The 27,614-nt window shown below is 48.4% G+C and overlaps 2 protein-coding genes across 2 annotated transcripts in view; one reads left to right on the top strand and one right to left on the bottom strand.

Annotated features, from left to right (window-relative positions):
- Positions 1-254: 254 nt before the first annotated feature.
- On the bottom strand, positions 255-14,713 carry KNOP1 (lysine-rich nucleolar protein 1). The gene is made up of 5 exons (XM_012647717.1): positions 14,655-14,713; positions 10,349-11,274; positions 6,156-6,224; positions 3,461-3,538; positions 255-848 (listed from the first exon to the last, which is right to left on the bottom strand). The coding sequence occupies exons 2-5, from the start codon at positions 11,270-11,272 to the stop codon at positions 537-539; spliced, it is 1,383 nt and encodes a 460-aa protein (XP_012503171.1). The 5' UTR covers positions 11,273-11,274; positions 14,655-14,713; the 3' UTR covers positions 255-536.
- A 90-nt stretch (positions 14,714-14,803) lies between these two features.
- The window catches only part of IQCK (IQ motif containing K), a 121,409-nt gene continuing 108,598 nt past the window's right edge, over positions 14,804-27,614 (top strand). Inside the window, exons 1-4 of the mRNA XM_012647548.1 lie at positions 14,804-14,987; positions 22,913-22,977; positions 25,616-25,745; positions 26,526-26,623. Coding sequence (XP_012503002.1) covers positions 14,804-14,987; positions 22,913-22,977; positions 25,616-25,745; positions 26,526-26,623 — 477 coding nt within the window. The remainder of the gene's footprint in view (positions 14,988-22,912; positions 22,978-25,615; positions 25,746-26,525; positions 26,624-27,614) is intronic.

Here is a 27,614-nt window from a genome sequence, read left to right as displayed (position 1 = left end):
AAAATCCCAAACAAATATTCCAAGTGAAACGAAATTCCCTAGAAGGGACATTCACAGTAATGAATATTGACTTAGGGTTTGGGGTACAGAAGTACACTTTGCACTTACTGATTGGGCGACCCTGGGCAATTTTTCGCTTTATCCCTGAACCTCAGTTGCCTCATCTATAAGATGGGGATAATAATAGCACCCATTTCATAATTATTAAGATCACATACATTAATGCAAGGAAAACACTTTAGTATGTGCCTGGCACATGCTAAACACTCAACAAATGTTAGCTATTATTCTTTACACACACACGGATACCTCAAAGAGGGATGGAATGTTTAACACAGAAAATAATAGGTTTCGGCCACTCACATGTTCTCCCGGCTCCTGAAACATGAGCGCCCCCACCCAGTCCATCCAAGCCCGAGACAGTCGTCCTTAATCGTCACAGGCGTCCAATTCAAGGCAACTATCAGATGGCTTTCATCGGTATAACTGAAGAATAAAAGCAATTTTGGCTGTTTTGGGGGACAGAACACTAGAGTTTAATCTTCCAACTTGATAGACTTGGAAGCGTTTCTGTCGATATAAAAGATTTTGTTTGGGGCGGGGGAGAAGCCGAGGCCGGCTCCTCGGTTGTACTTCCAGCTCATGGCCCGGTCGTAGTCCCGCTGCAGGTTCTGCTGCAGGGTGTCGGCTGCCTTCTTGCTGAGGGCCATGTTGGGCCTTCCAGCCATGCTAGGGGGGCGGCTGAACGAAGGGGACAGATTTTTAAAGCCACCCATAAGTTTGAGAAATTTCAGTTTCTGTTCCTCATTTTCAAAACCAGCAGTATCCCACTGGCCAAACTGGGTTCCCTGTGATAAGAGACGAAAGGCGGTTATTTTCTTTGATTCCGACGCCCGTTCCTTCCCCGCCCGCCCCCAGTCTCACCAGGGAGGACCCAGCTGGTTAAACGCTTGCTATGTCCCAGGCACAATGCTGATAAGCTCGACAGTGGGTAATTTTATTAATCCTAGCAAGAGCCCCATGAGGAATACGTTGTTATTCCCATTTTACAGATGAGGAAATCCAGCTTGGCGGCTTATCTAGAGACACAAGCCTAACAAGTAATCCCAGTGGAATTCCAACTCTGGTCTAGCTACGCCAGAGGCCACCTGTGCCTGCAGCGCTGCCTTTCTCCCCTAACTCGTGGCAACGGCACAGGGCACCTCACCCCACCCCACCTCGGCGCACAGCACGCCTCCCACCGCAGCAGCTGGCTGTTCATCCATCAGCCTAACATTTCGGTCAGCTGCAGGGTGGAAGAAGACAGGTGGGAACCTGAAGTCCATTTCTCCTCTCAGAAGCGCGGCACTTTATAGCAGGAAGCGGGGAAGGCCCACAGAGGTGAAAGGTCACACAGCCAAGTCAGAGGCTAAGCCAGGCCCAGGAACTCGGGGACCCAATTCCAGCCAGAGCCCTCCGCCACCCACGAATCCCCCATGTGCAAGAAAATGCAAGACAGCCCCTCAAGCCCCTTCCTTCCCACATCTATGGAGAGGCAAGGAACCCAGCTCCCCAAGAAGACATGACTTTGAAGTTATACAGACCCAGGGAAGCCCCACTTGGGAGACCCTGGTCAAGTCATCTCGCCGCCCTCTCTGAGCCTCAACATCATCTCTAAGATGGGGGCGTAACTTCCCCCTCACAGGGCTTCGGTGAGGCTGAAGTCGGATTTTATACCAAAACCCCAGAGCACGATGCTCGGCACATTTTAAGTCTTCGATAACTCGTCATTCTTCTCACCTGACACCAACCAGACTGCTGACCTCCATGCTGCCTGGGGACTTTCCGCTTGCAAGCCACGCGCCAGCCTAGCACTTATTTCTAGGTCGGCTTTGGAAGAACAATAAGAACCAGTTGTTGCTACAGCTGCCCTGAATGAACTGGTGACACATTCTCCCAGCTTGATGGCGGCCCAGATGCAGGAATAATTACAGCTTCCCCAACCCGACCTGCAATTTCCAGCGCGAGAAGCCACCTGTGACAGCCTCGCTCCGGGTCTGAGGAGGGCCGCTGCCCACCAGCGGGGCCCACAGCCGGTCTGGAGGCCCCACCACATGCCCCAGTGGTCAAGTGGCCCCAGGTCCTCAGATCCCATCCCCTGTGCCCCAGGATCACTCTCCTGCCACCAGGTCCCTTCAGGAAGAACCCCTGGGGCCACGGGCTCCCAATCACATGGCCCTGCTTCCTGCCTTCCTTGCTCATCAGGGTGGCCATCGGCTCCGCTCTGCTCAACAGGATGGCGAGGAAGGAGACGTCAGAGGCGAGACACACGACAAAACCCCACTCCACACCCCACTGGGCCACGCGGGAGTCCCATTTTACAGGCGTGGAAACAAGTCCCACTGGCTGCGCCTCTGAAGTAAGTCACGAAGCCGTTTCCTCTCCATACTCTCTGCCACCATCCTAAGGCCGTGGCTGCAGGCTGGGCCTTCTGGCTGGACTCCCCACTTGCCCCGCGTAAATGCCCTCCAGCGGCGCCTGCTGCTTCGGGACCCAGGGCACACTCCCTGCCACAGCAGCTGAGGCTGGCCGGGTGTCGCCTGAGGCCCATGGCCCTCTCACCCCTCGTTCCAGCCGCGGTGCTGCCTTGTTGGCCTTCCCTACAGACCACCCTGAGCCCTTTCCTACCTGGGGGCTCCACTGCCCTGACTGGAAGGCTCTTTCCCCATCTTCCCAGGGCTGGAGCCTCTGCGTCCTTAAGGTCTCTGGACAAGCGTCGCCTTCTGTGAGCCACCTCACTGCCCTCAGCCCAGCTCGTGTGGTGCCCCAGCTCACATTCTGTTTTCTTTCTCCAGAGCACTACTGCTGTCTGAAACGATCTTCCTTTACTCCTCTGTTACTCATTTCCCCACCGTGCCTGCACCAGTGGCCAGACCCTGGGTGTGATGATGGATCACATGGGCCTCGGCCTCTCCGTGTGGGAGCTCAGTAACGAGATAGAGTTGCTCAGCTGAGTGACCGGAGGGCGTGCAGAGATGGAGCAACCGGCCAAGGCCCCAGCCTGCCTACCTAAGCAGCCTGGTTTTGACACTTCCCCATCAAACAGGATCTGGAAACCAGGCCCGCGAGGCCTGCCACCGCCCCCCGCCTCTGCCTCCTGCCCCTGTTCCCAGCAGCCCTCTCAGGGCACTGTCCACTGCTGACAAGAGCTCGCCATAACGTGTCCTCAGCAATCAATCCACAGACACCCGCCTGTCCAGGGCTGGAGACAGAGGTTCGGGCAGCTTATCTGGTCCAGCCAGCTCTCCAGGAGGGAGGCAAACACACCTTCCAGAAGGAAGGAAATTAGCTCAGGACAAACCCCACTGGGCTGGGGCTATCTCAGGGGCCTGGAGAGACCTGGTCCTCCCCACTCCACGTCTCGTGCTGCAAGGCAGGATACCTAGCACCCCCTCTCGCAGGGCCCTGGCGTCCAACTCACCGTCCACTTCTCGGTTTGGAAAGCTTCCGTTTTGCCCGACTCACGATCGATCTCTTCTTGCAAGGCCTTTCGCCTCACCTGAGCAAGGACGAAAGAACAGGGAAGTGAGACAGAGAAAACTCCTTTGAGCTTCAAACCCTGGACAGAGGCGGGGCTGGAGGAATGGACGGGGGCGGCTTTCGTCCAAAGTATCCTCGGAACATCCAGGGGCTACAGTCCCTTGGCCTACACTGGGCATGCTCACTTCTCCTCTTTGGCCAGGGTTTCTTGAGAATGAATTTTCCTAGAAACTGAACTGATCTACCTTCACCATTAGAACATTTTTTTTTTTTCCTAATAGCCATTTGGGGTAGAAACTTTCCCAAAACACAATGCCAAAGCCCTGCCTTCTTGTGCAGAGGATACTGTAGTTAACTTTTGTGATAAGAGCATTGCTTTCTAGAAAAAAGACAGGCTATGGAGTCAGGCAGAGGCTAGTTTGAATCCTAGCACTACTATTAAGTAGCTGTGTGGCCACAGGTAAGTCACTTAACCTTTCTGAACATTGGTCTATTTATCCACAACAGATGGAAAAGTCAGCTATTTTGGAGAGTAAATGGGAAAAACAGAAATATCTATGTAAAGAACCTTATAGAGCACCCAGCACAAAGTAGGTCCATCTTATACACAGTTGCTGGTCCAGCTCAAGGCCACCACTGGAGCACCAATGATCCTGCTGTTCAACATAGAAACTTCCAGGGCATTATCTTCCCTCCCAAGAAAGGGTTCAGGTATAACTCTGGTTCCCCTAATTTGTGGCCCTTCCACCTTCTAATATGCCCCAGGCTACAAAATGGGGTGACCATTTATATAGTTTAAAACCACATAAAACAAGAGTCAAAGGAAGAGCTGTAGGGATGAGAGAGGAAAGGAAGGTGCGCCCTCCCTCCAGTGCAATCACGCTGTGGATGGGCACGATGGTAACAGGTGTGCACTCGCCAAAATGGAGAGCAGTTCGCAAACGAAATGATGAAAGTTAAAGGAACAGTGTAAACAGCATCATTCGATGTTGTTTTAAAATTACATCTATAGTTCCAATGGGAAAAATCTGGAAGGAGGCAACAAAGGGTTAACAGAGATTCTCACTATGCAGTAGGATTTCAAGTATTTTTTCTCCAAAGGCATGTTACTTTTCCCATTTTTTAATATAATGAATTTTTACTGTTTACGAGAAAAACAGAGGGAGAGGTTCACTTACATTTGGGTCATCTCTGCCACACCAAATGGTTAGAAATTTTCTTAGAAATCATATTCGATAAGCACAAATAAATACAAAGCAAAGGGGCTCCTGGCAGGCCTGGCCCGCATGAAGCACACGGGGGTTGACTGCTCCGGGGTCCAGGATCCTGGTGTCCTCGGGGGCTGGGAAAGGAGCCCAGGTAAAGGTGGGGCCCGGACGATCAGGGGCCCACCTCTGCCATCCCACATGGCCGCCTGGCAGCTCCAGCAGCGCTGGCCCCGGCCTTGGCCCTGGTGAGCCGAGCATGACTACGACCTGCTGGGAAGCTGGGGAGCTCCCGTCTCTCAGGGGCCAGGACTTCGTGACAGCCCCGGACGGGACATCTGTCGGCATCATCCCACTGATCCTCTAGGCCTCACCAAGGTCCCCTCTGGGTCTGGGCTTGGGGAGAGCCTCCCAACCCCCAAATCAGGTCTAGCACTTCCACATCTCTGGTAGGTCTCCCTCCTCCTGCTCAGCCCACTTCTAAGCACGCCCTCCATTTCTGCTCCTCTCCCGGAGTAGCAGGGCCATGAGATGGGACGTCTCTGTCTCCCACCCTCACCTTGTCGCTTCTCTCAAAGCACTGACCCAGCGCTCGGCCTATTACATGCTAAGGAAGCATGAGGACGGCAGTCGGGGAATCGGCTGCCATTCACTGAACACAGGGATGAGGCCGGCTCCTGCTGCCTTACAAACATGACCTCATCTTGTCTTCACGACAACCCGTGAGGGCCTGCGCTGTCATGACCCCTCCTTCACAGAGGAGGAAACTGAGGATCAGTGAGGTCACTGCCTGCCCAGGTCCCTTGGTCAGTAATGGTCCAAGGCCAGGCCTGTGTAGCTACCCTTGTCCTGCCAGGCCTTGGGGCCAGGATCATAAAAATACCCCAATTCCAGAAAGCCCAGTTCCCATACAGGATGAGTAGAATCTGGGCTCGTGGCATCTGGGCAGGACAGAAGCAGAAGCTGGTTCACGGTACAACAACTTCTCCTCTAAATGCTCCTGACTTAGCACAGGGGGTGGCAGCCTGTGGGCCTGGCTACGCATGTGTCACTGCCCCAGCTGCAGGGTCTCGGGGACATGCCCCCCACACTCTGCGGCAGGTTACAGGGAACCACCAGTCAGGCCCCTCAGCCACGGCCGAGACAGCCAGAAGGGGCCGGGCACGAGGTGGGAGAGGACGTGAGTTCCCTGTCCTGGCTGGAATCAGCCTGTCCCTGAGCTGTGGGACCTTCACCATTAGAACATTTTTTGTCTGTAACAGCCATTTGGGGTAGAAACTCTCCGTGCCAGAGGTGTGGAGCGGAAGCTGGTCAAGTGGCCTTTGGAGCCCCTGGCACCTCTGAGCCCAGGATCATGTGGCCTGGCAGGTGGGGGGTGTGCCTCTGGGGGTGGCAAGAGGTAGCGGAAGGGTGGGAGGATCCGGGCCGTACCTGGTCAATGTGCGCCTCATCCATGTTGCCTTTCTTCTCCAGCACCACCTCCAGGTCTGCGTCCTGCTCCTGCAGGAGGCCAGAGGTGGGTAAGGCTCAAGCTCGCAACGAATGGCCTCGGCCCCAGCAGCCCGGCCAGGATGAGATCACAAGTCCAGAAAAGACGCCAGATCACAGTATCGATCACTCCAACCCATGCCACCCGGGCAACATCTCAGTCAACAAAGCCCTTCCCATCCTCTCTTCCACGATTCTCCCCCCAAAACAATGGCACTAACCTATTCCACAGATGAAGAAACTGAAGCTCAGAGAAGTAAAGTGACTACAACAAGGTCACCCCACAGCTCAGGGACAAGCTGATTCTAACAAGGTCTCCGGACTCAGGGCTTGGTGTGCAACATTTCCTCCTGTATGTGTCACCTAACCTCCTATGGTGACCAGCCAAGGACAGCCCAAACCAGCCCAAGGACAGAGGCCAAAGGCCTGCTGATCTCCTCCACACTGCTACCCCCGACTCCTGGTCACCACCTTCTCTCCTGCCTGGACAAACACGACAGTCTCTAACTCTGCTTCCCCACCCCCACCCCCGGTCCATTCCACAATGCAGCTCGGGTGACTTTAAAAACTCAATTGGGTCATGTCACCTTTCCCCCAAACCCACCAGGGACTCCCATCTTGTGCCCATGAAAACCCAGACTCCTGCAGCCTCTGCAGCTCCCTACCGCTTAGCCCCTGCCCCCTCAGTGCTACCACTGCCTTCAGCTCCCTCCCTCCACCTGGGCCCAGCACATGCTGCTCCCTCTGCAGGCATGGCCAGGGCCCAGGTCTCAGCTCCTGTGTCATGGCCTCACCGGGCCTGCCCTGACCCTGCTGACACAGGCCATGCTCTCTCACCGGCCTTAGCACCCAAGACACCCTAACAGCGAGACCTCGGGCCACTTTCCACTGGTCCTTCAATAAGGACAATTGCTGACATTTCATGTGCCCTTACTTTAGGTGAGCTATGCCTGGCACCCAGTGTCCTGTGTAATGATCCTTGGGTGGCTCTCTTCACTCACATCACCTGGCCAGACATGGAGCACGTGTGCACCTGCCTAACTCAGCAGCTGCTCTGGGGCGTAGAGTCCCCATCACAGGAGATGGGAAGCAGAGGGAACCACCTTTCACAGGGCTTCTGGGAGAAGGATTCTAGATTCTTTTTTTTTTTTTTTTTGAGACAGAGTCTCACTGTGTTGCCTGGGCTAGAGTGCCGTGGCGTCAGCCTAGCTCACAGCAACCTCAAACTCCTGGGCTCAAGCAATCCTTCTGCCTCAGTCTCCCGAGTAGCTGGGACTACAGGCATGGACCACCATGCCCGGCTAATTTTTTCTATGTATTTTTAGTTGTCCGATTAATTTCTTTCTATTTTTAGTAGAGGCAGGGTCTCGCTCTTGCTCAGGCTGGTTTCAAACTTCTGAGCTCAAACAATCCGCCCTCCTCGGCCTCCCAGAGAGCTAGGATTACAGGCGTGAGCCACCGCGCCCGGCCGGATTCTAGATTCTTACGGGGGTGGAGGCTGGCCTCCAAAGCCTCTAGCCTCCCAACCCCACGTTTCTGAATAGAGGAAGATACTGGTGAAACCAAGTACTAGGGCAAAGCTGGAGAAATCCAGCACCAGAACTAACTCCTGTGGGCCCCCGATGTGAAGGCCACCCCTGCCTTCCCCAACCCCGTCAGCTGCGCTGAGTGCAGGCCACACACACCCTCCCGAAGGCCCAGCTCCAGCGGGCTGACCCCTGAGGAAGTGCTCAAGACACACCGGCCATCATTATTGCTTCAGGAAGGCAGGGCAGAGGCTGGTCCGCAGTCACCCAGGAGGTTGGTGCAGAGTCGGGAAGAGAATCTGGGCTTGTTTTAGCAGAACACAGTCATTTCTTGGGCTCTGTAACACTGGCTTCTAGGAGAGGTTACACAGGTGGTTTCCGAGAAAGGATAAACCCCAAGTTCGGAGGCCAGACTGTCCGGGTTCGAATCCCAGCTCCATCTCTCAATAGCTGGGTGGCCTTAGAGAAAGTACTTAACTCTCTGAAGCCTCAGTTTCCTCGTCTGTTAAATGAGGACACCCATAGCAGCTACCTCACCAAACTGGTAGGAGGATGAGACGGGTTAGTGCATGGAGAGCGCTTAGCGCAGTGACAGGCATACAGTAAGTGCTCAAAAAATGTCAGCCGCCAGCCACTCTGAAGGGTCAGACACCTGCTTAGAGGAGGATACACACCATGAGACAGGACGCACCCCATCTTGTTTCCTCCCTGAACATCCGCACTCACACCGAGGACAGGAACGGCAGCCTAGCCCAGCGGTGCGGGAGCCCCCAGCCCGCCAGCTCACCTCCAGCCTCCCCTCCTACACCGCAGGAAGCCCGGCACAATGGAGACAGCAGGTCTCTGGGTGTCCCCAGGCCCCCTCCCACTCCCTTTTGTTAACTGGACCCAGGTTTTCCTCTCAGAAACCGCCTCCCCCATCGTAAACAGGGTGGTTTAGGTGAGACTAACACTCTCAGCCCCTCACCCTGATTTCCGATGAGGGATTCTGGCTAGGGTGTCCCCGCTGAGCCTGTGAGAGTGGCCCTGGAACTTTTCCCGTCATCATTTTAGAGGGGACATCTTTCTTCCTTTGGGAGCGGCTGAAACACTGGGATGAAAGCCTGGAGCTGCCGGGACCATCACGCCACTGGGGGGAGGGAGGATGGAGAGGAGACGGAGACTAAGACCAAGACAGAAAAATACAAAACCCAGAGCTGACGAAATCTCATGCAGGCATCTGCTGCTATTCAAATCTATTTCATTCACAAATTGTGCACTGAGCTCAAACAGTAAGCTCGGATAGCTACGGGGACCACGTTCTCTCAAATTGCAGGCAGTCCCTGGGTTACAGATGACCCAACTTATGGCATTCCGTACTTGCGAAGGGCTCCCAAGCTCCCCATAAGAATAATTTATAATTAATTAAATTAATAATTTGGGGACCAGTTTCTTCCACACATGTAGACAAACCCACGTGGCGTAAGCGGTTCCTCGGTGCAGCATCTCTGTGCTAGCGGCTAGTCTCATAGATACAGAGAAGCAGCTGGTGGAAACACAAGAACGTCAAGAATCGGACCCAGGGCCAAGAACGTTTATGACGAAAGAATGAGCTGAAGCCTTTCGTCTCACCGAAGCAGGATTTGCTAAACTTGAGGAGCGAGAACCTAACACCGAGCGGTTTACAAAGGCTTCCAGGGCAGTGAGAGAGAACGTCAGCTGCTGCAAGGCCACTGATGATGAAAAAAAGAAACAGGCCGTGCAAACCACCCTAGACGCCTTTCTCGAGAGACTGACTTCAGTGGCGTGCCCCCTCCTCCAGCAACAGCATCCAATCCTGCTGCCCAGCACCCACTCCGTCCTCTCCGCACTGTCTCCGTCATCTTCCGATTAATGTCAGCTGCCTTCTTGCCTCAAAAATGCCCCTTGCAGTAGCCAAGACGTTGATGCAACATTAGGTCAACGTTAACTTTTAATATTTTTTTAATTTCTCCTATCTCCTATGTAAACTTTTTATGTGAGTTTTTGTGTTCTGTTTGCTTGAATTAAAAGAGCACAATAGTTTCTGTAACTTATTATTACAGTACAGGGGTATTAATATTACAATATTATAGTATATTATTATTATCACAAGTCATTATAGTATTGTTGTTGTTATTATTATTATTACCATATATGCGTTGTTCATCTGGGATCCGAGTTACATACAAATGCAACCTAAAGACATTCTCAGGAATGTATCTCGTCCATAACCTGGGGACTGCCTATATTTGGTTCCTGAGCTTTGGACAGCGAGTGGCAAGAGTTCAGAGAGCAAAAGGTTTGAATTTGATCCCAGTTGATTCAGATCCTAAGTGAAGACAGTGAAAACCTGGGTAGAGTTTTGATAGCAAGGGATACCTGTATTATTGATGATACTGCATGAGCCCCTGGATCCAGCCATACCTGAAGGTAGCTATCCATAACCTTTCCAATTACATGTGTCGACAAACCCCCTTTTCTGGCTGAAGTCAATTCAATCAGAGCTCTGGGAGCTAAAAGCACAAGGGCATATGCGTGTACACACACACACCTTCCCAACTCCCACCCTCATTCTCCCAAGGCACAGTCTGTTTCTGAAGGAAAACCTACCTCCTTCCAAGGGTCTCCTGCTAACCCGGTGCTGTCTTTCCTCTTTTTCTTCTTCTTCCTTTTCAGAGGCAGCTCCTCAACAACTGGCTGTTCTACCTTCTTCTTTGACTTCATTTTCTTCTTTGCTGGGGACTTGGGGCCATCTCCTATGGGGATGTATTCTGGAGCCTCAACTTTAACTGGCTTCTTTTTACTTCCTTTCCTAGGGCTGCTCTCCATGGACCTGGAGAGCTTGGAGTGGCCTATGAGGGCGTCTCCCTCCTGGTGGATCTTTGTCTTCTTCTTCCCTTTCCCGCTATGTTCCCTGGGGCTCCCCTGCTTCCGTTTCTGCCCTGGGGCAGCCTGCTCCTCGCTCTCCTGCCCCACCGAGCACGCGTACCCAGTGTCCCCAGCCTCGCAGAACCAAGGGTCCTGGACTGAAAAGCCTGTGGGGTCCTGGGCCTTTTTTTCCTTCTTGTGTTTTTTGAGCTTCTTGCTAGCCCTGGTCACCTCCTCACTCTGTCTGCGGTCTGGGGAGGTCTTCGCCCCCGAGCCATGGGACACGGCCGGAGGTAACAAGGACTTCCTCTTCTTTTTCTTCTCCCTGCTGAGGAACTCCGAGTGGCCAAGGGTCTGCTTCCTGGGGCTGGGTGACTTCTCTGTCCGTCTGGCACATAACGTGGTCTCAGGTTCTAGTTGCTCCTCGCAAAGCGTGTTGTGGCCCTTCTTTTTCTTCTTTTTCTTCACTAGAGGCATCTCCAGTGTCTGCCCTTGGACCACATTCTTAGAGGGGGATGTGGCTCTTGTGGGAGAAACACTGGCAAAATAATTATCATTGTTTAAAATTGAGTATTGAGTCTCTGGTTCTTTAACCACCTTCTTCTTCTTCTTTTTTTTCTCTGGGAGCCCAACGTCCAGGTCTACTTTTTGGGTCTTGGTGATCATTCCTGAAAAAAGCGAACGGTACAAGTTATCCCCACACCGAGCCACCCTGTATCCAAGTCTACTAAGCATTGCCAAGAGCCACGTTTCTTTGAGTGGAAGGTCTAAAATGTGAGAAGACAGGGAAAAATGAACACAACTCCTTCAGACCAAAAAGAAATGACAGAAGTAGCATGAAGTTTAAGTTCAGACAGCCCCAGGTTCAAATCCAAACTGCTCTCTCACCTTAAGTCATTCAGCTAACCTCCCTGAGCCTCAACTTCTCTACGTGGAAAACAAAGGAATATAACACCTCCTTCCTCAAAGGGGTGTTGGACAGAATAAACGAGATAATCCATGGAAAGTGCTTAGTACATTGTTAATTCCTTTTTCTAATCCCCTTCCTCAAAACTCTAAGCCTAGTGATTCACTCAACAGATAATTTACCGACTGCCTACAATGAATCAGAAACTGAGGACACAACAGCTAACAAGCCAGACAGACCAGTCACTGCCCTCGGAGCCTTCCCTTTCACTGGATGAAGCAAACAGAAATCCTAAGAGATCAGCCTTTCTTGCTGGTCCCCACCAGAGGCAAAAAGAGTGGCACAATTAACCCCTTATCGTGGGTCACCTAAATAGCTCTCCTGCTTTGGGTCTGGAAATGAATCTCCCCACTTGTACCCTGGGTGACTTCCTCTCCTAATTGCCTTCCCACGTGGCTAGCAGTAAGAGCAGCAGTAAGGTATAGTGATAGGAGGAGCCCTGCTAAGCCTCAAAAGACCTAGGTTCAAATGGTGACCCTGACACACTCTTGCCACATAGCCCTGGCTTCTGTACACCTGTTTCCCCATCCATAAGAGAGAGCCTGAACCAGAAGCTGCTCAGGCTGGGGACCGCATCCAGCCTGCAAGCCTGATTCACTGTTTTTAAAATTTCAAACTCATTGCCAACATTTAATGATGACACACAGCGACCTAAGATACTCAGTGTTTCTTGGACAAATGTTACAGAGGCACCTGTGAGAAGAGGCTGGGGTCCTCCACACACTTCAGCTTCCAGCTGGGCCACCTCTACTCCAGTCACAGCACAGTTCCTGCTGCTCTCTAGGCCAGATGACACGAAAACATTCAGGGAAACTAGAAACAAAATATCCCCTCACAGGAGGTTAGAGTTATGGGAGCGAAAGGTCAGGAGCTTCTCCCCCTACAGCCCTCCTCATCCTCAGAGCCCAGCGGGTCCACATGGGACCTGGCTCACTCTTAGCAGCTTCAAAGAGCCAGGCCAGGCCTTAGCTATAGCTTAAGTTCATTGATAACCCACTCCAGGAACACCTGGAGAGTCAGGTGTTCCTGGAGTGGGTTATTCATTTATTCATTCCTGTCTGTCCTGCTTCCTGGTGTATTCTAAGAGCTCAGTGCCTGGCCCATAGCAAGTGCTCAGTAGTCACCAATGACTGAATGAATGCTAGAGATCCAGAGACAAGATAAGCCCATCAAGATGCAGGTAGACCACGTATGGTGCTCACACCTGTAATCCCAGCTACTCAGAAGGCTGAGGTGGGAGGATCACTTGAGCCCAGGAATTAGAGATTTAGAGATCAGCCTGGGCAACATGGCAAGACCCTCGTTTCTAAGAAAATGAAAAAATTAGCCAAGCTGTTGGGCCAGAACCTGTGGAAGCAGATCTGTGAGGGTAGGCAGCCTGGACTGGCCAAGTGGTGGCACTCGCCTGGAGTCCCAACTACTCAGGAGGCCGCGGCAGGAGGATTGCTTGAGCCCAGGAGTTCGAGGCTGCAGTGAGATGATCATGCCACTGCACTCCTGTCTGGTGACAGAGCAAGACCCTATCTCTTAAAAAGAAAAAAAAAAAAAGAAGGAGGTAGGTATAGGAGGGAACAAGGTGTAACAATGATGATACATACAGGCTATAAAAGCAAGGAGAGCAGTAGGTCAGGGTGATGGAGTGCGTATAACCAGCCCTAGCCGTTGTCAGGAATGTTTCTAAAGAACAGAGGTTTCCAGCATGGGCAACTGCAGGGTGGTGGTGTTAATCCCTGACACAAAGTAGTGACGGTGGGTGGTTAGAGGGCTGGAGGAGACAGGCTGGTTTGGACAGGGACAGATGCCTTGGGATATCCAAGTGGAGATGTTCACTGGACAGGTGGATATACAGGTCTGAGTCTCAAGGGTGACCGTGCTGACATGGGTGACATAAATTTAGGAATATATGGGCGGTAATTAAGCCTTAAAGAGATCGAGCCTTAGACAAGACCTCAAGAAACACAATTGTGCCCCTGGTTTTGCCATTCTGAGGTTTTAGTTACCCATGGTCAACCATGGTCCAGAAACAGGTGAGTACAGTACAGTAAGGTATTTTGAGACAGAGAAAGAGAGAGAGCAGGAGCACATTCACATAACTTTTATTATAGAGTGTGTTGTTTTTTTATTAGTTATTGTTAATCTCTTACTGCATCTCATTTATAAATTAAATTTTATCATAGATAATACACATAGGAAAAAACATAGCATATATATAGGGTCCGGTACTATCCATCGTTCCAGGTATCCACTGGTGGTCTAGTCCCCCGCCTCAAGGATAAGGAGGGGACTACTGTACTGACATTTAAATAAGCGGGCAGAGGAAGAAGGGATTGCGAAGGAGGGAGAAGGTGCAAACCTGGAGAGGGCGGTGGAGTCAAGGAGGCCAAGAAAGCTTCAAAATAGGGGAGTGGCCAAGAGATCCGGATAAGAACAAAGAAGCCACAAAGGGGAGGTGGTAGGTAAACTTAAATTAATCCCCTTCTCTCCCTGTCTCTGCCACTCAGAACCCTGTAGCATCCTCCTCTTCAGCCCTGCGACACCAAATGTATTCACTCTTTCAAGGAGAAGGCAAGGAAATGAACCTTACGGTGGTTCCTGCAAACGCTTTCTCCAAACGCGCCCTCAAATAACCGCACTAGCCTTGTGAAGGCCGGCGTGAATATCCCACCTCACAGGCTTCGGAGACTTTAATTCCTTTGCCTTAAGTCCCAAAGCCAGTAAGTGACAAACCAGGGATTCGAACCCAGCCCGCATGACTCCAAAGCCTGTGCAGCAACACCCCTGCAGAATTCACTAGGAGGACGCAAAGGAGCCAGGAAGTGAGATCGCTCCGTCCAGCGCTCTGCCACGCCAAAGCTTCTGCATAAACACATACGGAGGGATTACATGGGGTCTCGGGCCGGGAGAACTTCCTGGAGGAGGCGGCCTCAGACCAGGGCGGTTGCACACTGACAATTGGGGGGGGCGGGTTTGGGGTGTGCAGGTGGCCGCTTTCCCCCTCTTCCCCGCCGCGCAAATCCCCAGGCCCAATCTCCAGACCCCCGGGCCCCGCCGCCGCGCCTGCATCGCGCCCCCAGCACTCACCGGCAGGCCAAACCTCCCCGCCTCCACGTGAGAGCCCACTCCGCCGTGACCCGGAAGTCAACTTCCAGTCGGTGGCCCACCCCCTCGGGTTCCGGTTTCTTCCGGGTCGCGGCCGTACGGCGAACGCAGTTGCCTTGGAAACCGCGGCCATGGCGGCGCCGCCGCGGACCCCTAGCCGTACCGCCCAGCGCGAGGAGCCAAGCGGCTCCGCAAACTCGTCGGTCACCCGGACGTCAGTGCCCACCGCGTCCTCCGGGTCTCCAGAGCTGACTGTCTTGCCGGGGCAGGTCGCCGAGCCTCCGGGCAAGAGCCTGTGGGAGCAGATCTGCGAGGGTAGGCTGCCCGGACTGGCCGAGAGGGGCGGGACCCGGGCGGGGGCCGCGTTTTCTGCGCACCCACTGTGCGCCAGGCGGCTGACGTGCGAGGCTGCCGGACAGCCGCGCCGCGGGCCGCCCGGGCCCTGCATTCTACGCGCGGGGAAACTGAGGCTCAGTGCGGCTTCCAGCCTCCATCTGTAGTCAGGTCAAAGGCAAGGGGATGGCAAGGGAAAGCAGAATAAAGAGAGCCTTGTGGTGTGGCCCAGAGGTTCTGAAACCTCCTTTAGAGAACAGGAAAGAATCGCTGAGGCGGAGATGGGCACCTTGTTTAAAACGCAGGTTCCCAGGCCCCGCTCACAGAGGTTCAATGGGATCCAGGGAATCTGCACTTTTAAAGAGCACTCCAGGTGATTCTAGTGCAGGTAGTCGGTGGCCCACACGTTGAGGAACCGTGGGGAGAGCGAATAGGTTTTAATCCTTTCTTGCTTCATACTTTCCTTAACACCCCCAAACGGAGTTTAGCTCCCCTTGCTTTGTGGCCCTGCGCATACCTTGGTCATGAAGCCCTACCGTACTCTTCACCTCCGTTAGGCAAGTTATTTAATTTATTACTCTCTGTGTGAAGCCGGAGTAATGATGGCACCTGTTTCATGGTGTTAGGTGGATGGAACCAGATAGTCACGAAGTGCTTAGCAAACTGCCTGATTTACAGCAAGAGCTGAATAAGTCTTAGTTCTTAATGAATAATGTTGGGTGGTGGTTTTTTTTTTTTTGTCCTCCACTAGACTGTCAACTTCTCAAAGTCAATGCCTCAGATTTTTCCTTCTTGTGGCCACCATCACTACCTCAGCTATTTGAAACAGCGCTGTCCAATAGAACTTTCGGTAATCTTTGCCATCAAATATGGTAGCCACTAACCACGTGTGGTTATTGAGTGTTTAGAATGTGATTAGTGCAACTGAGAAACTGAATTTCTTATTTTACTTAATTTTAATAAATTTAAGTAGCCATGTGTGGCTAGTGGCTACTGTATTGGACAGTGCAGGTCAGTAAATGTTGCTGAATGGAAAAAAGAATGAATGCACCGGTATATGAAAGAGAGAGAGAGAGAAAGAGAGAGAGAGTGTGATGAGATGAAAGAAGTGGGGAATACAGAAGAGAAAGAGAATAGCGGACTCAGAGTTGGTAGATATCCTTAAACGCCATCTATTCCAGCACCCGTGCTTAAATTCCTTTTCCAGTATTATATTGCACTAGAAAAATCTGTTTTATTTTGAATATTCCTCTTTGTAACTTTTACCCTTAGGTCCTTACCCTTTCGTGTTATCACCCAAGGAGCTAATCACTCTACTACAAAGAATCTGCTCAAATATTTGAAGGTAGTTATTGTGGCTCTCTTTTGCCCACAGCTTTCACTTCTCCAAGCCAAACAGCTCTTCACAATACAATTTACTAGTGGGGTGGTGTTGGGGAAGTTGTTCAACCTCATTCATAAGAACAGGGTAATTGTACCTACCTCACAGGGCTGTTGTGAGGACCAAATAAGATAATGTGTGCAAAGATGCTTAGCACAGTGCCTGGCATTTAGGACGTAGTCAATAAATGTTCATTATTGTTGACAAACATGCTTTCCATTGTGTTTTACAGTCGAAGTTTAATTTGGTCAAACAGGCCTGCAGGGAGAAAGCAAAGGCAAAGCGTTTTGGTGCTCTCTGAAAAGCAAGTGAATTGACACCACTTATAAAATGATCGAGTTACAAAGTGAAGTTAATGAGGTCAACATTGATGAATTATACCCACGGGCACTCCGATGGCTGTTATAACCTAGATCAATAAACTCAATTCTTAAACATCTAACAGGTTCAGTTTCTATAATATAGTACAAATATAATGAGTAAATTCAGTTTCTCACAATGAGCATGGAAAAATAGGCTTTGTGGTAATCCTGTGTTTGAGGTTAAGTATTACATTCTATTAGGCTATCTCCGTTTAAAAAGCAAATTGTCATGGGAAACAGACCTTCCAGAAATTCAATTTCATGAAGACCAAAATACAAAATCGGTAAATATCTAACTTAAACAAGACTTTAACCTACCTGGCTAGTGTTCTTTTGTACGTGTGTGCGTGCCTCCCTCTGTGATAACTTCTATGTAAATGTTCTTTGGTTTTCTCCCTCATCTTTTCCAGTGACAGCTAAGAGCTTTGTATTCTCAAAAGCACTTGTATTAGTATCAATAAACTTCTTTCCTGCCAAAGCTTCTAAGTGAATTTTACAGTAGCTTGTGACTTATGGGTAACCAACTATGGTTTGAACCAAGACTGAGTCAAGGCATTTGGGGCTTACAGATTTCTGTTTTTTTACTGCTGTGATTACTCTTATCAACATCCTTATTATTGTCTTTGTTTCATCACTTAAGTCAGTCAAACATTCTCTGGCTTTAGTCCTCAGTGCTGTCATAAAATCTGGTCCCTCATCCCACCTGCCACATACCGACATGGATCAGTTCTGAATCAGTGCTCGTTCCTCCAGCACAGCTACTGAGCAAGCCGGAGAAAAATGACCCCAGATGGCTCTCAGCTCTGTTCAGCAATCAGCATCCATCAGTGCCTTCTCCGGTTGCCTACATCTACTAGTCCACATGTTTAACTCCCTCCTCCTCCTCAAATGTTCTGTGGCACCACCTTAGCACAGGAGGCCTTCACTAGAAGAGTTAGGCAATCAGGAGTTAGGCAGTGTCCTTTTGCCAATAAATATATTTGCATCTGTACATGTGGACAAGTATTCACCCTGGTACTCACTGCTCAGCTCTCCCTCTGTGCTTTGGTAGTGTCCTCTTGCAATCCTAGGATCCTGCTATATCACTCACCTCCTCTCCTACATCTTTAGCTTCTCTACTTCCTTTTCCTTCCAAACACCCTCTGGTCTGTCATCTCAGGAACAATCCCTACCTTAACCCCATATCCTCTTCTAGCTGCCATTACTCCCTCTTCCCCTCTCAGCCCGGCTTCTGTAAGGAGCACACTGCCCACACTTTCATTCCCATTCCTTTATCAGCCCAGTGCAGATTAGCTTCTCCCTTGTTTCTGTAAAGAAATTATACATTCAGACAACATGTATCTACCAGTGCTGGGAACTGTTGTACATGCTGGGCCAGGCATGCCTCCAGGCACTATTCTAGACACAAACAGCTTACTCTCCCATCTCAGTGAATGTCACCATCATTCACTCAGCTGCCCAGTCCTGAAACTGAGGATTCATCTTACTTCCCTTTCACTTTCTATGATCCCCACGCTCATTTGCCAATACTTAGAGAATCTACCTGCTTAGCATCACCACCCTGCCTCGACTGTCCACCTCTGACAGTCCTCATGTCCACTGCCTTAGATCAGGTGCTTACTACTCACCTCCTGCTTGGGTTGTTGCTGTAGCTTCTTATTCTGGGCAGGCCTCTTTCCACACCATATTCCACACTCTATAACAAGAGCCCCTCTAAAATTTAATCATATTATGCTGTGACCTACAATGATTTTTGTAGTTTTCATGATAAACTCCTTAGCTTAACCCTTAAGCCCCTTAGTGATGTGATTCCTGTTTATTGTTCTTGATTCATCGCATACCATTGGCCCAGATCATCCAATGGCAAAGATTCGTTGAACTGCTCTTCATGTGCCAGACACTGTGCTAAGTAAATTACTTTGTAATTTAAGCCTTACAGCAACTGAGGATTTTGCCTGTTGTACAGATGAGGAAATTGAGGCTTAGGTTAGGAAAGTTGCCCCAAATAAGTGGCAGAACCAGGTTCAAACTCAGGTCTGTTTGACACCCAAGTCCCAGCCCTTAAGTGAGATACCAGCATGCTTCGAAGTGTGGACTGGGAGTACCTACATCGAAATCTCCTGGGTACTTGTTAAAATGCAGATTCCTTGGCTCTTTCCTCCCTGACCTGATGACAAAGACTCCTTGGGGACAATTCCTTGAGCTCTGAATTTTAAACACACACTTCAGGCAAGGTACAAGGCACAGTACCACTGTCCGGTGTACTTTGAGTCACACAAAACTATTTCTCCAATGCACCATACTGTTCCTCTCCTCCACGCCTTTGCACAAGTTTTGCTTCTTACTGGAACATTTCTGCCTTTCTCTCATCTCTTTATCTCTCAGGATTCAGTCCAAGTGGCTGTTCTTCTGGAAAGCCTTCCATAATTCCTCAGGCCAACTTCAAAGGACCTTGTCTTCACTGCTCCTAAACTCTTGGCTTACTAGTTGCCCCCTCACCAGAACAGAAGCTCCTCTGCCCTATTCATCTGGCTCTCCAGCAACCCTGGACAACCCCCCGCCACAGCATATGCCCAACAAATGTTCGACAGATTCGCTTCCAGCTTCTTCACCTTCCTGGACCGTCCCCTCCCAATAGGCTACTGTGGGTAAATGTATTTTAATTAATGTTTCCATTAGGAACACGTTCAGCTGCAAATAACAGCCCAACTCATAATGAATGGCCTAAGAATAAAGACATTAAATTAAATTCTCACATCCCAGAAGTGTGGAAGGGAGAGGTTCCAATTTCGGTGTAAGATCTCTGCTCTGCCAAGAAGATTCCAGGCTCCTTCTGCCGGCTCTTTCTGCTCTGGTTCTCTCGCAGAATGTTGCCTTTGTTGTGTTAAAGGAACAACCACTTTCACTTGTTCTTAGATTAATGTTCATTTACCATGCATATAACATTAATTCCCCTAATCAATCTTATTTATAAGCTTCACTAATTGAAAGATTGTAAACATTTATAAATTTGACATACCTGATTTTCTTAAGCACTTCTAATGCAGAACAGAACACACAAGTTTTTCTAAGCACTGAAGCAACTCTTAGAAATCTAATTAATCAAACTGTGGTATAAATCAAGTTGTTTTACAGAGTTCAATACTCTTTACAAACGTAATCAAATTGTCTTATGCCTTTCAATGTAACTGTACCCGTTTGTAATCAATTATGTATTTCAAATTAAAATCACTAGATGAAACTGATGAATTCTCAAATATGTCAGATTCTCAAATATTATTGAGGCATTAAGTAACAAAAAACATCAGATTCCCTGGAGCTAATGTATTTTCTCATATTTCTACATAATCATTTCAACCGTACATCTTTTTGTTTGCTTGTTTGTTTGTTTTGAGACAGAGTCTCCCTTTATTGCCAGGGTTGGAGTGCAGTGGCATCACCATAGCTCATTGCAACCTCCAACTCTTGAGCTTAAGTGATCCTCCTGCCTCAGCCTCCCAAGTAGCTGGGGCATAGGCATGTGCCACCATGGCTGGTGAATTCTTTAATTTTTTGTAGGGACATTGTCTCGATATGTTACCTAGGCTGGTCTCAAACTCCTGACCTCAAGCAATCCTCCTGCCTCAGCCTCTCAAAGTGCTCGGATTACAGGCGTGAGCCACCATGCCCAGCCAACTGTATATGTTTGTTTTTTTTTTTTATTTCAGCATATTATGGGGGTACAGATGTTTAGGTTACGTATGTTGCCCTTGCCCCACCGCAAGTCCGAGTTTCAAATATGTCCATTCTTTGGTTACTGTATATGTTTTGTGGTCATACGATGAATAAGTTTGTATCTTTTCCATCAAATTTAAGTGAACTCCTAATCATTTTCATTGGAAAAAATATAAATGGCAAATAATAAATACAAATAAAAGTTAAATATAATTTTAAATATGTGTAAGATTGATCACACTCTAGAGAAACAGGCAGCCTCACTGTTAGGAATATAGTTAGGAACTTTTTGGAGAACAGTTTGGCAATTTGGTCCAAGTTTTTAATTATTCTCTCCTTTGACAGAAAAATTTCACATCTAAGAATTAATCCTATAAAATACCTGCATTTGGATCAATGATATATATACCTATTATATATTTTATGTGTGTATACACATAAAGATGCTCATTGCAACACTGTAATAATGATACATTACAAACAACCCAAATGCTGGCTGAGAGTACACTGGTTAAATCAATGTGGCACATCATGTATGTAGAAGCATTGAAAGAGGTCCAACATTGAACACCCAGAATGGTTTCTGGCACATAATTGGCTCTCAACAAATATGAAGGAATGAATAAGGAGTCAAAAGCAACTTGCTATACTGTTTGTTTTGTTCACCCTTTCATTCATTCATTCATTCATTCATTCAGCATGTATTCTTTGGGGATATAATGGTGAGCACAAACAGGTCCAGGTACTTCCCTCACAAAACACACAGTCTATTAGCAAATACAGTCATTAATTTTTACAAATTTCAAATAAGGGAAAACTAATATGAATTATGAAGAAAAAGGACACAGTGCTGTAAGATTCTATGCTTGGGCAATTTGACCTAGTCTGGGAAATTTAAAGCAAACAAATGTACTTGTATATTATATACATATATTAGTAAATACATTGAAAAATACTGTGTGACTTTCACTGTCTACATAAGACATTCTTATATTATTTGAAACTTTCAGTATGTCTTGCTCTTGTAACCAGACAAAGGGATACATGCATAGATTTTAAACCCATATAAACAGTCTTCAGACTATATCAGTGATTCTCGAGACAGTGGGGGAAAGAAGGATGAATATACATGCTAGCCTGAGAGGGAAAAATAAAAGTGGTAGAGCTACATCTGGTACAGTAGGCAGAATTCTACGAGGGCCCCCAAGACTTGTGCCACCGAATGCACACACTTCTCTGTTACTCAGTCAAACACAAATCTAGGTGTTGCTGTGAAAAGATTTTCTAGATGTATCGAAAGTTTTTAATCAGTTGACTTTTAAATTAGGGAGATACTCATAGGTGGGCCTGACCTAATTAGGTGAACCCTGAAAAGCAGTCAGAAGTCAGAGAGGTTCAAGCAGAAGAGACTCTCCTGCTAGCCTTGAGGTAGCAGCAACCATGGCAAGGACCTGAGGAGGGCCTCTAGGAGCTGAGAGAGATTCCCAGCTGACAACCAACAAGATAACAAGGACTTCAGACCTACAACAGCAAGAAACTGAGTTCTGCCAAAAACCAGTGAGCTTGGAAAAGGACTCCAACTCTCAGATAAGATCACCAGCCACGGCCGATGCCTTGAATTCAGCCTGATGAGACACTAACCTGTTCTCGGACTCTTGACTCAAGGCAATTGTGAGATAATAAATTCATGTCACTTTGCGTCACTAAATGTGTGGTAATTTGTATACCACCATAGAAAGCTAATACAGCTGGCATTGGGAATCACAGTTGCTTGTAAGCCTGTTGTGCTTGTCCCCAGCCTGATACTTAGGAGTTAAAAAGTTGAGGGGTTGAGAAATGCTATACTACCTGATTAAGTAACTAGGTAATGGAATATAATTTGTGTCTACTACAACTATGTCCTATCAATACCATCTTGCCCATTTATTTTTCCTCATTCCAATTGCAAGTGACTATGCAATTGCCTTTCAAACACTGCTCTTTGCAGAAATATTTTTACCAGTCTTTGTTTTAGGAATGTAAGTAATACAGCCCGTGTGCATTTTCTGTCCCTCTCTCAGCCACAGTTGTCGCTTCCCCGTAGAACCTGTGTAGACTGTTGTTGCCATTAGTCCATCTTCCCTTAACCACCCTCCACGTCCTCTTCCTCCCTTTATTCCTCGTAGTTGTCACAATATTGGGGCATAATCTGAAGTTGTATCCTCGGGGGAAAAGAGTCTCAGACTCTTGGATGAAGCCTTGATTCCTTCATGTGAGAGACTGACGATCATCTGTTACCTGTTTTAAATAAGGTGGTTCACATTAATTATAAACCTGTAACGGCCAGTTTTTTTTTTCATTTCTGCATACCACAAACCAAAATAAAATTGAAGAATGTTTCATTTAAAGAAAAGGAAATTACACTGCAAGGAAGTATGGGATTGAGGATTTTTTTTCCCCCTTCTCTTTAGAGTATGAAGCTGAGCAGCCTCCCTCTCCAGAAGGAAACAAAGCCAAACAAGAAGCCGTGATTACTGTGAGTATTGCCCAGGCTTCAGCCTAAGTAAGAGGCTCTAAAATGAGAACAGACTGATGGCCAGTGGTTGGCAGACAGTGTCACGAGTTAGGGAGGTGGGAAAGGGATGGCACTGGAGCTAGAACCGGAACCTTGGGGCCAATCCTGACTCGACTACTGATGTTGTGACTTAGAGAGTGACACGTGATCTCTGTAAGCTGTAGTTTCGCATCTGTATGAAATGGGACAGATAATTCTTGACTAACTCACAGGGCCTCTGTGGGGCTCAGATGAGATCCTGGGTGAGAAAAGTCTTTACGATGGATCTAACACCACGTCCATGTTGGGGACAGTTGCGGATAGTGCAGGTTTCTGCACATGCCAGTGGGGACGAAGATGAAGACTGTGCTAAGGAGAGAGGGCCAAGGACAAGGCAGCCAGGAAGGGAGTCCCTCAGGAAGTCTACCTTGGAGTTAAATTGGGACTTAATGGAGTTTAAAATGTTTTAAAAAAGCAAGGTTCTGAAAGATGAAGGAACTTGAGCAAGGTCACAGGCATGGAACCAAAACCTGTATCTCTAGACTTCTGGTAAATCCCATGACTGCAGCTGCCCCTGACATAGGATATTGGTGTCTGAAACATCTTTCTTGTTCTGTGATCGTTCCTTTTTCACAGCATCCTGTCCTTGCTTTATGGATATAATTCTTTCTCAAATTTCTCCCCAAATACTAATTACAGTTCTGTTCCCTGAATTATTAGTGCTTCTTCTAGGGTCAGTTGTTCCGTTTATAGATCTTGATCTTTGTCTTTTATGCTATTGATTTTCTTGATCCGAGTAGAGAGCTTTGTTTATTCAAAATTTAAAATGGAGACCTGAGTGAATTTTTCTCTATAGCTGGTATATTAGGGTTCTCCAGAGAGACAGAACCAGTAGGATATATATAGAGAGAGAGGTGAGAGGGCATTTATCAGGGTAATTGGCTCTGCAATTGTGAAGGCTGAGAAGTCCCATGATAGGCCAACTGCAAGCTGGAGAACCAGGAAGCTGGTGGCGTGGCTCAGTCCAAATCTGAAAGCCTCAGAACCAGAGGAAATGATGGTGTAACTATTAATCTGAGACTGTGACCAAAGCCTGAGATCCTCAGGAGCCACTATTGTGAGTCCTGGAGTCCAAAAGCCAGGGAACCTGGAGTTCTGAGGTCCAAGGGCAGGAGAAAGAGGGCATCCTGGCTCTGGATGAGAGCAAGAAGTTGGCCGGGCGGGGTGGCTCACACCTGTAATCCTAGCACTCTGGGAGGCCGAGGCGGGCGGATCGTTTGAGCTCAGGAGTTCGAGACCAGCCTGAACAAGAGCGAGACCCCGTCTCTACTAAAAAAATAGAAATTATCTGGACAACTAAAAATATACATATATAAAAAAATTATCCAGGCATGGTGGCGCATGCCTTTAGTCCCAGCTACTCGGGAGGCTGAGGCAGAAGGATCGCTTGAGCCCAGGAGTTCGAGGTTGCTGTGAGCTAGGATGACACCTCGGCACTCCCTCTAGCCCGGGCAACAAAGCAAGACTCTGTCTCAAAAAAAACAAAAAGAGAGCAAGAAGTCACCCTTCCTCCACCTTTTTGTTTCTTCCAGGCCCTCAGCTGATTGGATGGTGCCTGTGCACACTGAGGGCAGATCTTCCCCACTCAGTTCAGTGACTCACATGCCATCTCCTCTGGAACACTCTCAGACACACCCAGAAATAAGGCTTTATCAGCTATGTAGGCATCCCTTAACCTGGTCAAGTTGACACCTAAAATTAACCATCACAGCTGGTGTAGTTTTCTTCTACTGCTACACATGTGGGTTTGTTTTCTGGATGGGTCTCTTCTATGAACAGAAAAACGCTGACTGAGAGCTCATGGACAGTGACTGTCCACTGGAAGCCTTTCCTTCCGGGTGAGCAGGCAGAGAGTCAGTATACTGGGATTGGGCAGGGGGTCTCTCCGAATCATTTTTTTTTTCTTTCAGCCACCAACGTGATACCCTACGTAGTTCTAAGTAGTTCTGCTCATTCCCAGGGCTCTTTGTTTCGTTTGTTTACAGAAGAGTCATTGGAAAGAAGGGGGAACTGGATATATAATAAAATGCTGGATATATAATAAAATGCTGTGTGAACGCAGCTTCATGTATATTGGAGGTGGGGGACCGAAGCAGAGGTGGGGAAGGTGGGCAGCAGGCCGGTGGAGCCCAGCCAGATTTCCACTTAACACCTGTGTATCATTCCTGCCTCATTCCTGCCCTGCAATGCCTGTCAACTGTGAGTGTTGAGCCCTTTTGAGACTCTGGTAGGAAGATGGACGTCTGTCCTCTGGGGCAGGTTCCTCCTGTGGCTCCCTTCCCCTCTCACTTATTGAAACAGGCTTCATCCCTGTTTTTTTGGATGTGTTTGCAAATCTCTCCTTTACAGATGGTCCTCGGATTCTTTTCTCTATTAGGGGTTTATTCCTCGACTGTCATTTATGGGTGTCTCGGGGAAGGCAGACAAAAATTTATGTTCAGTGTGCCCCCTTGAACCTAAAGTCTGATACAGAATTTTATTCCTTTGTAAGGTTGTAAGAGAAAATACAATTATTTATACTGTTTGTGTGAATTGATTTCCCTCCCCCACCTACCCCCAGGTTTCACCGTTGGAGGAAATGCTGTCCCACGGCTTCAATATAGAGCACTATTTTCCAGTTCCGCATTTCCCCGTGACCTCATATAAACCCTGTCCTGAAGATAAAGTGGAAACAGTCGATCCAAAAACATGTAAGTAAGGAAGTGAGATTTCATCTTTTGTAGTTTTGGGCTCGTAATATTGTGAAACCACAGGGCGGGGATGGGAGTGGACAGATACACCTCAGGGAGACTACATAAATAAGTTCTTGTTTTAATTTTTATTTTCGAGAGAAGTATCCTTTATTCCACTGATTTATCTTTAAGGTTAAAATGTAATAAAGATAATAAGTGACAACAAGCATACCTTGATCCTACATTAAATACAAAGTGGGGAGAGAGAAGGGTAAACAAATGTAAAAAGGAGAAGAAAACATCACGCTGCCTTGCTGTGTGTGTGGAAGCCAGAGGTAGAGGCTGCAGAACTGAGTCCCGGTTCGCTGGGCCCTCCCTGGTGCCAGGCCCTCTCCTACCGGTTTTTTCTGTGCCCTCTGATAGCGTGCTCTGGGCCTGGGCCAACCACTGCCTGTGGCCACAAGGCCCTATCCATTATACTTCCCTTGCTTTTGTCCCTCTGGCCACACTGGCCTCCTTGCTGTTCCTACCTTGGGAACCTGGCCTTACATAGGACCCTGCCTACATCCTCGCCAGACTACAGAGGCTCAGAGGGACATTTTAAGTTTCTTTAGTAATACAGCCCAAGTCAGCAGTCTGGAGCAAAACGTAACGTTTAAGGTCGTGTTACTGAATGGATGGTTAAGGTCGTGTTACTGAACGGACAGTACCTTTCTCTGGCTCAGAAGTAAACATTTCTCCCAGATCAACTTGGGCCATTTGGGATCTGCAGTGGAAAGTTTTGTTTGTTTGTTCTAGGTCCCCCCAAAGAATATTTGGAAACTTTCATCTTTCCAGTTCTGCTTCCCGGAATGGCCAGCCTGCTTCACCAGGCAAAGAAAGAAAAATGTTTTGAGGTCAGTTGTTTGGCAGGGTTTCTTTATTTTTAAATTCTCAATAATTCATTTTTATCAGAGTACAGCTCATTATCTCAGTACCATCAAGTTGATCTCAAAATGATCCCTGTGGGAGGGAAAGCCTGTGCTTTGGGTCACTTACCCAACCCCAGCCACGCCACCTAGCTGTGCTCATACATGCGCTGCCATCTGTCTGGCCACTGGGGCTCCGGAGAGGTTTTCCGCCTTGCTTGGCCTCCCAGCTTGCTTTTCCTGTGCATTTGGCATCCATCGGGTGTTGGGTCCTCCGCTCCCGTTTATCACACGTGCTGATGAAAGCTCTCCTCACCCCTTATCTGGCTCTGGATGTGGATCTTCCCTTTCTGGCCTCTCCCTAGCCCACTTCATGCCAACTGTCATGCATGTAACTTGCTTCCGGAGAAGTCTGGCACACAGTAAGTGCTCAGTAAATAGCAGGCATTATCACACTGCAGCCAGTTATCTGTACAAACTGAGTTCTCATCCTGGTGCACTCCCATGTAGATTCCCATAGAGGTTCCCTCTTTTCTACAGTTCACAAGATACTTTGGGTGTATGTGTTCCTTGCACAGTCTTGAGTTCTAGAATTGGGGTGACCCACACAAAGAGAGTAAAATAACAACATTTCATATTGGCCAAGCACTTGCTCTGTGCCAGGCACTTTGCTAACTGCCTTGTCATCCATTATTTCAGTTAATCCTCACAACAGCCCTCGAAGGTTCCTCCTATTATTGTTATGTGCATTCCGCAGATGATAAAAGAGAGGGACAGAGGTTTGAAATGTAATCAAGGTTGCATGGCAGAGCTCGAATGCAGATTAAATGATTCAAAATTATACTAAAAAGGTTGACAGTAATTACAGTGCAAAGCCCAAACAGTATGACACATCCGGGGTCTATAAAAGCATTCAGAGTTAACGATATCACCCGAGTAGCTGCTCTTCAGCATGGGGTCCCTGTCTGAGAGGACCTGC

The sequence above is a fragment of the Propithecus coquereli genome, unplaced genomic scaffold (genome assembly GCF_000956105.1).
Source record: "Propithecus coquereli isolate 6110/MARCELLA unplaced genomic scaffold, Pcoq_1.0 Scaffold27, whole genome shotgun sequence".
In the NCBI taxonomy this organism is placed as follows: Eukaryota; Metazoa; Chordata; class Mammalia; order Primates; family Indriidae; genus Propithecus; species Propithecus coquereli.
This window is presented reverse-complemented; position numbering and strand designations above follow the sequence as displayed.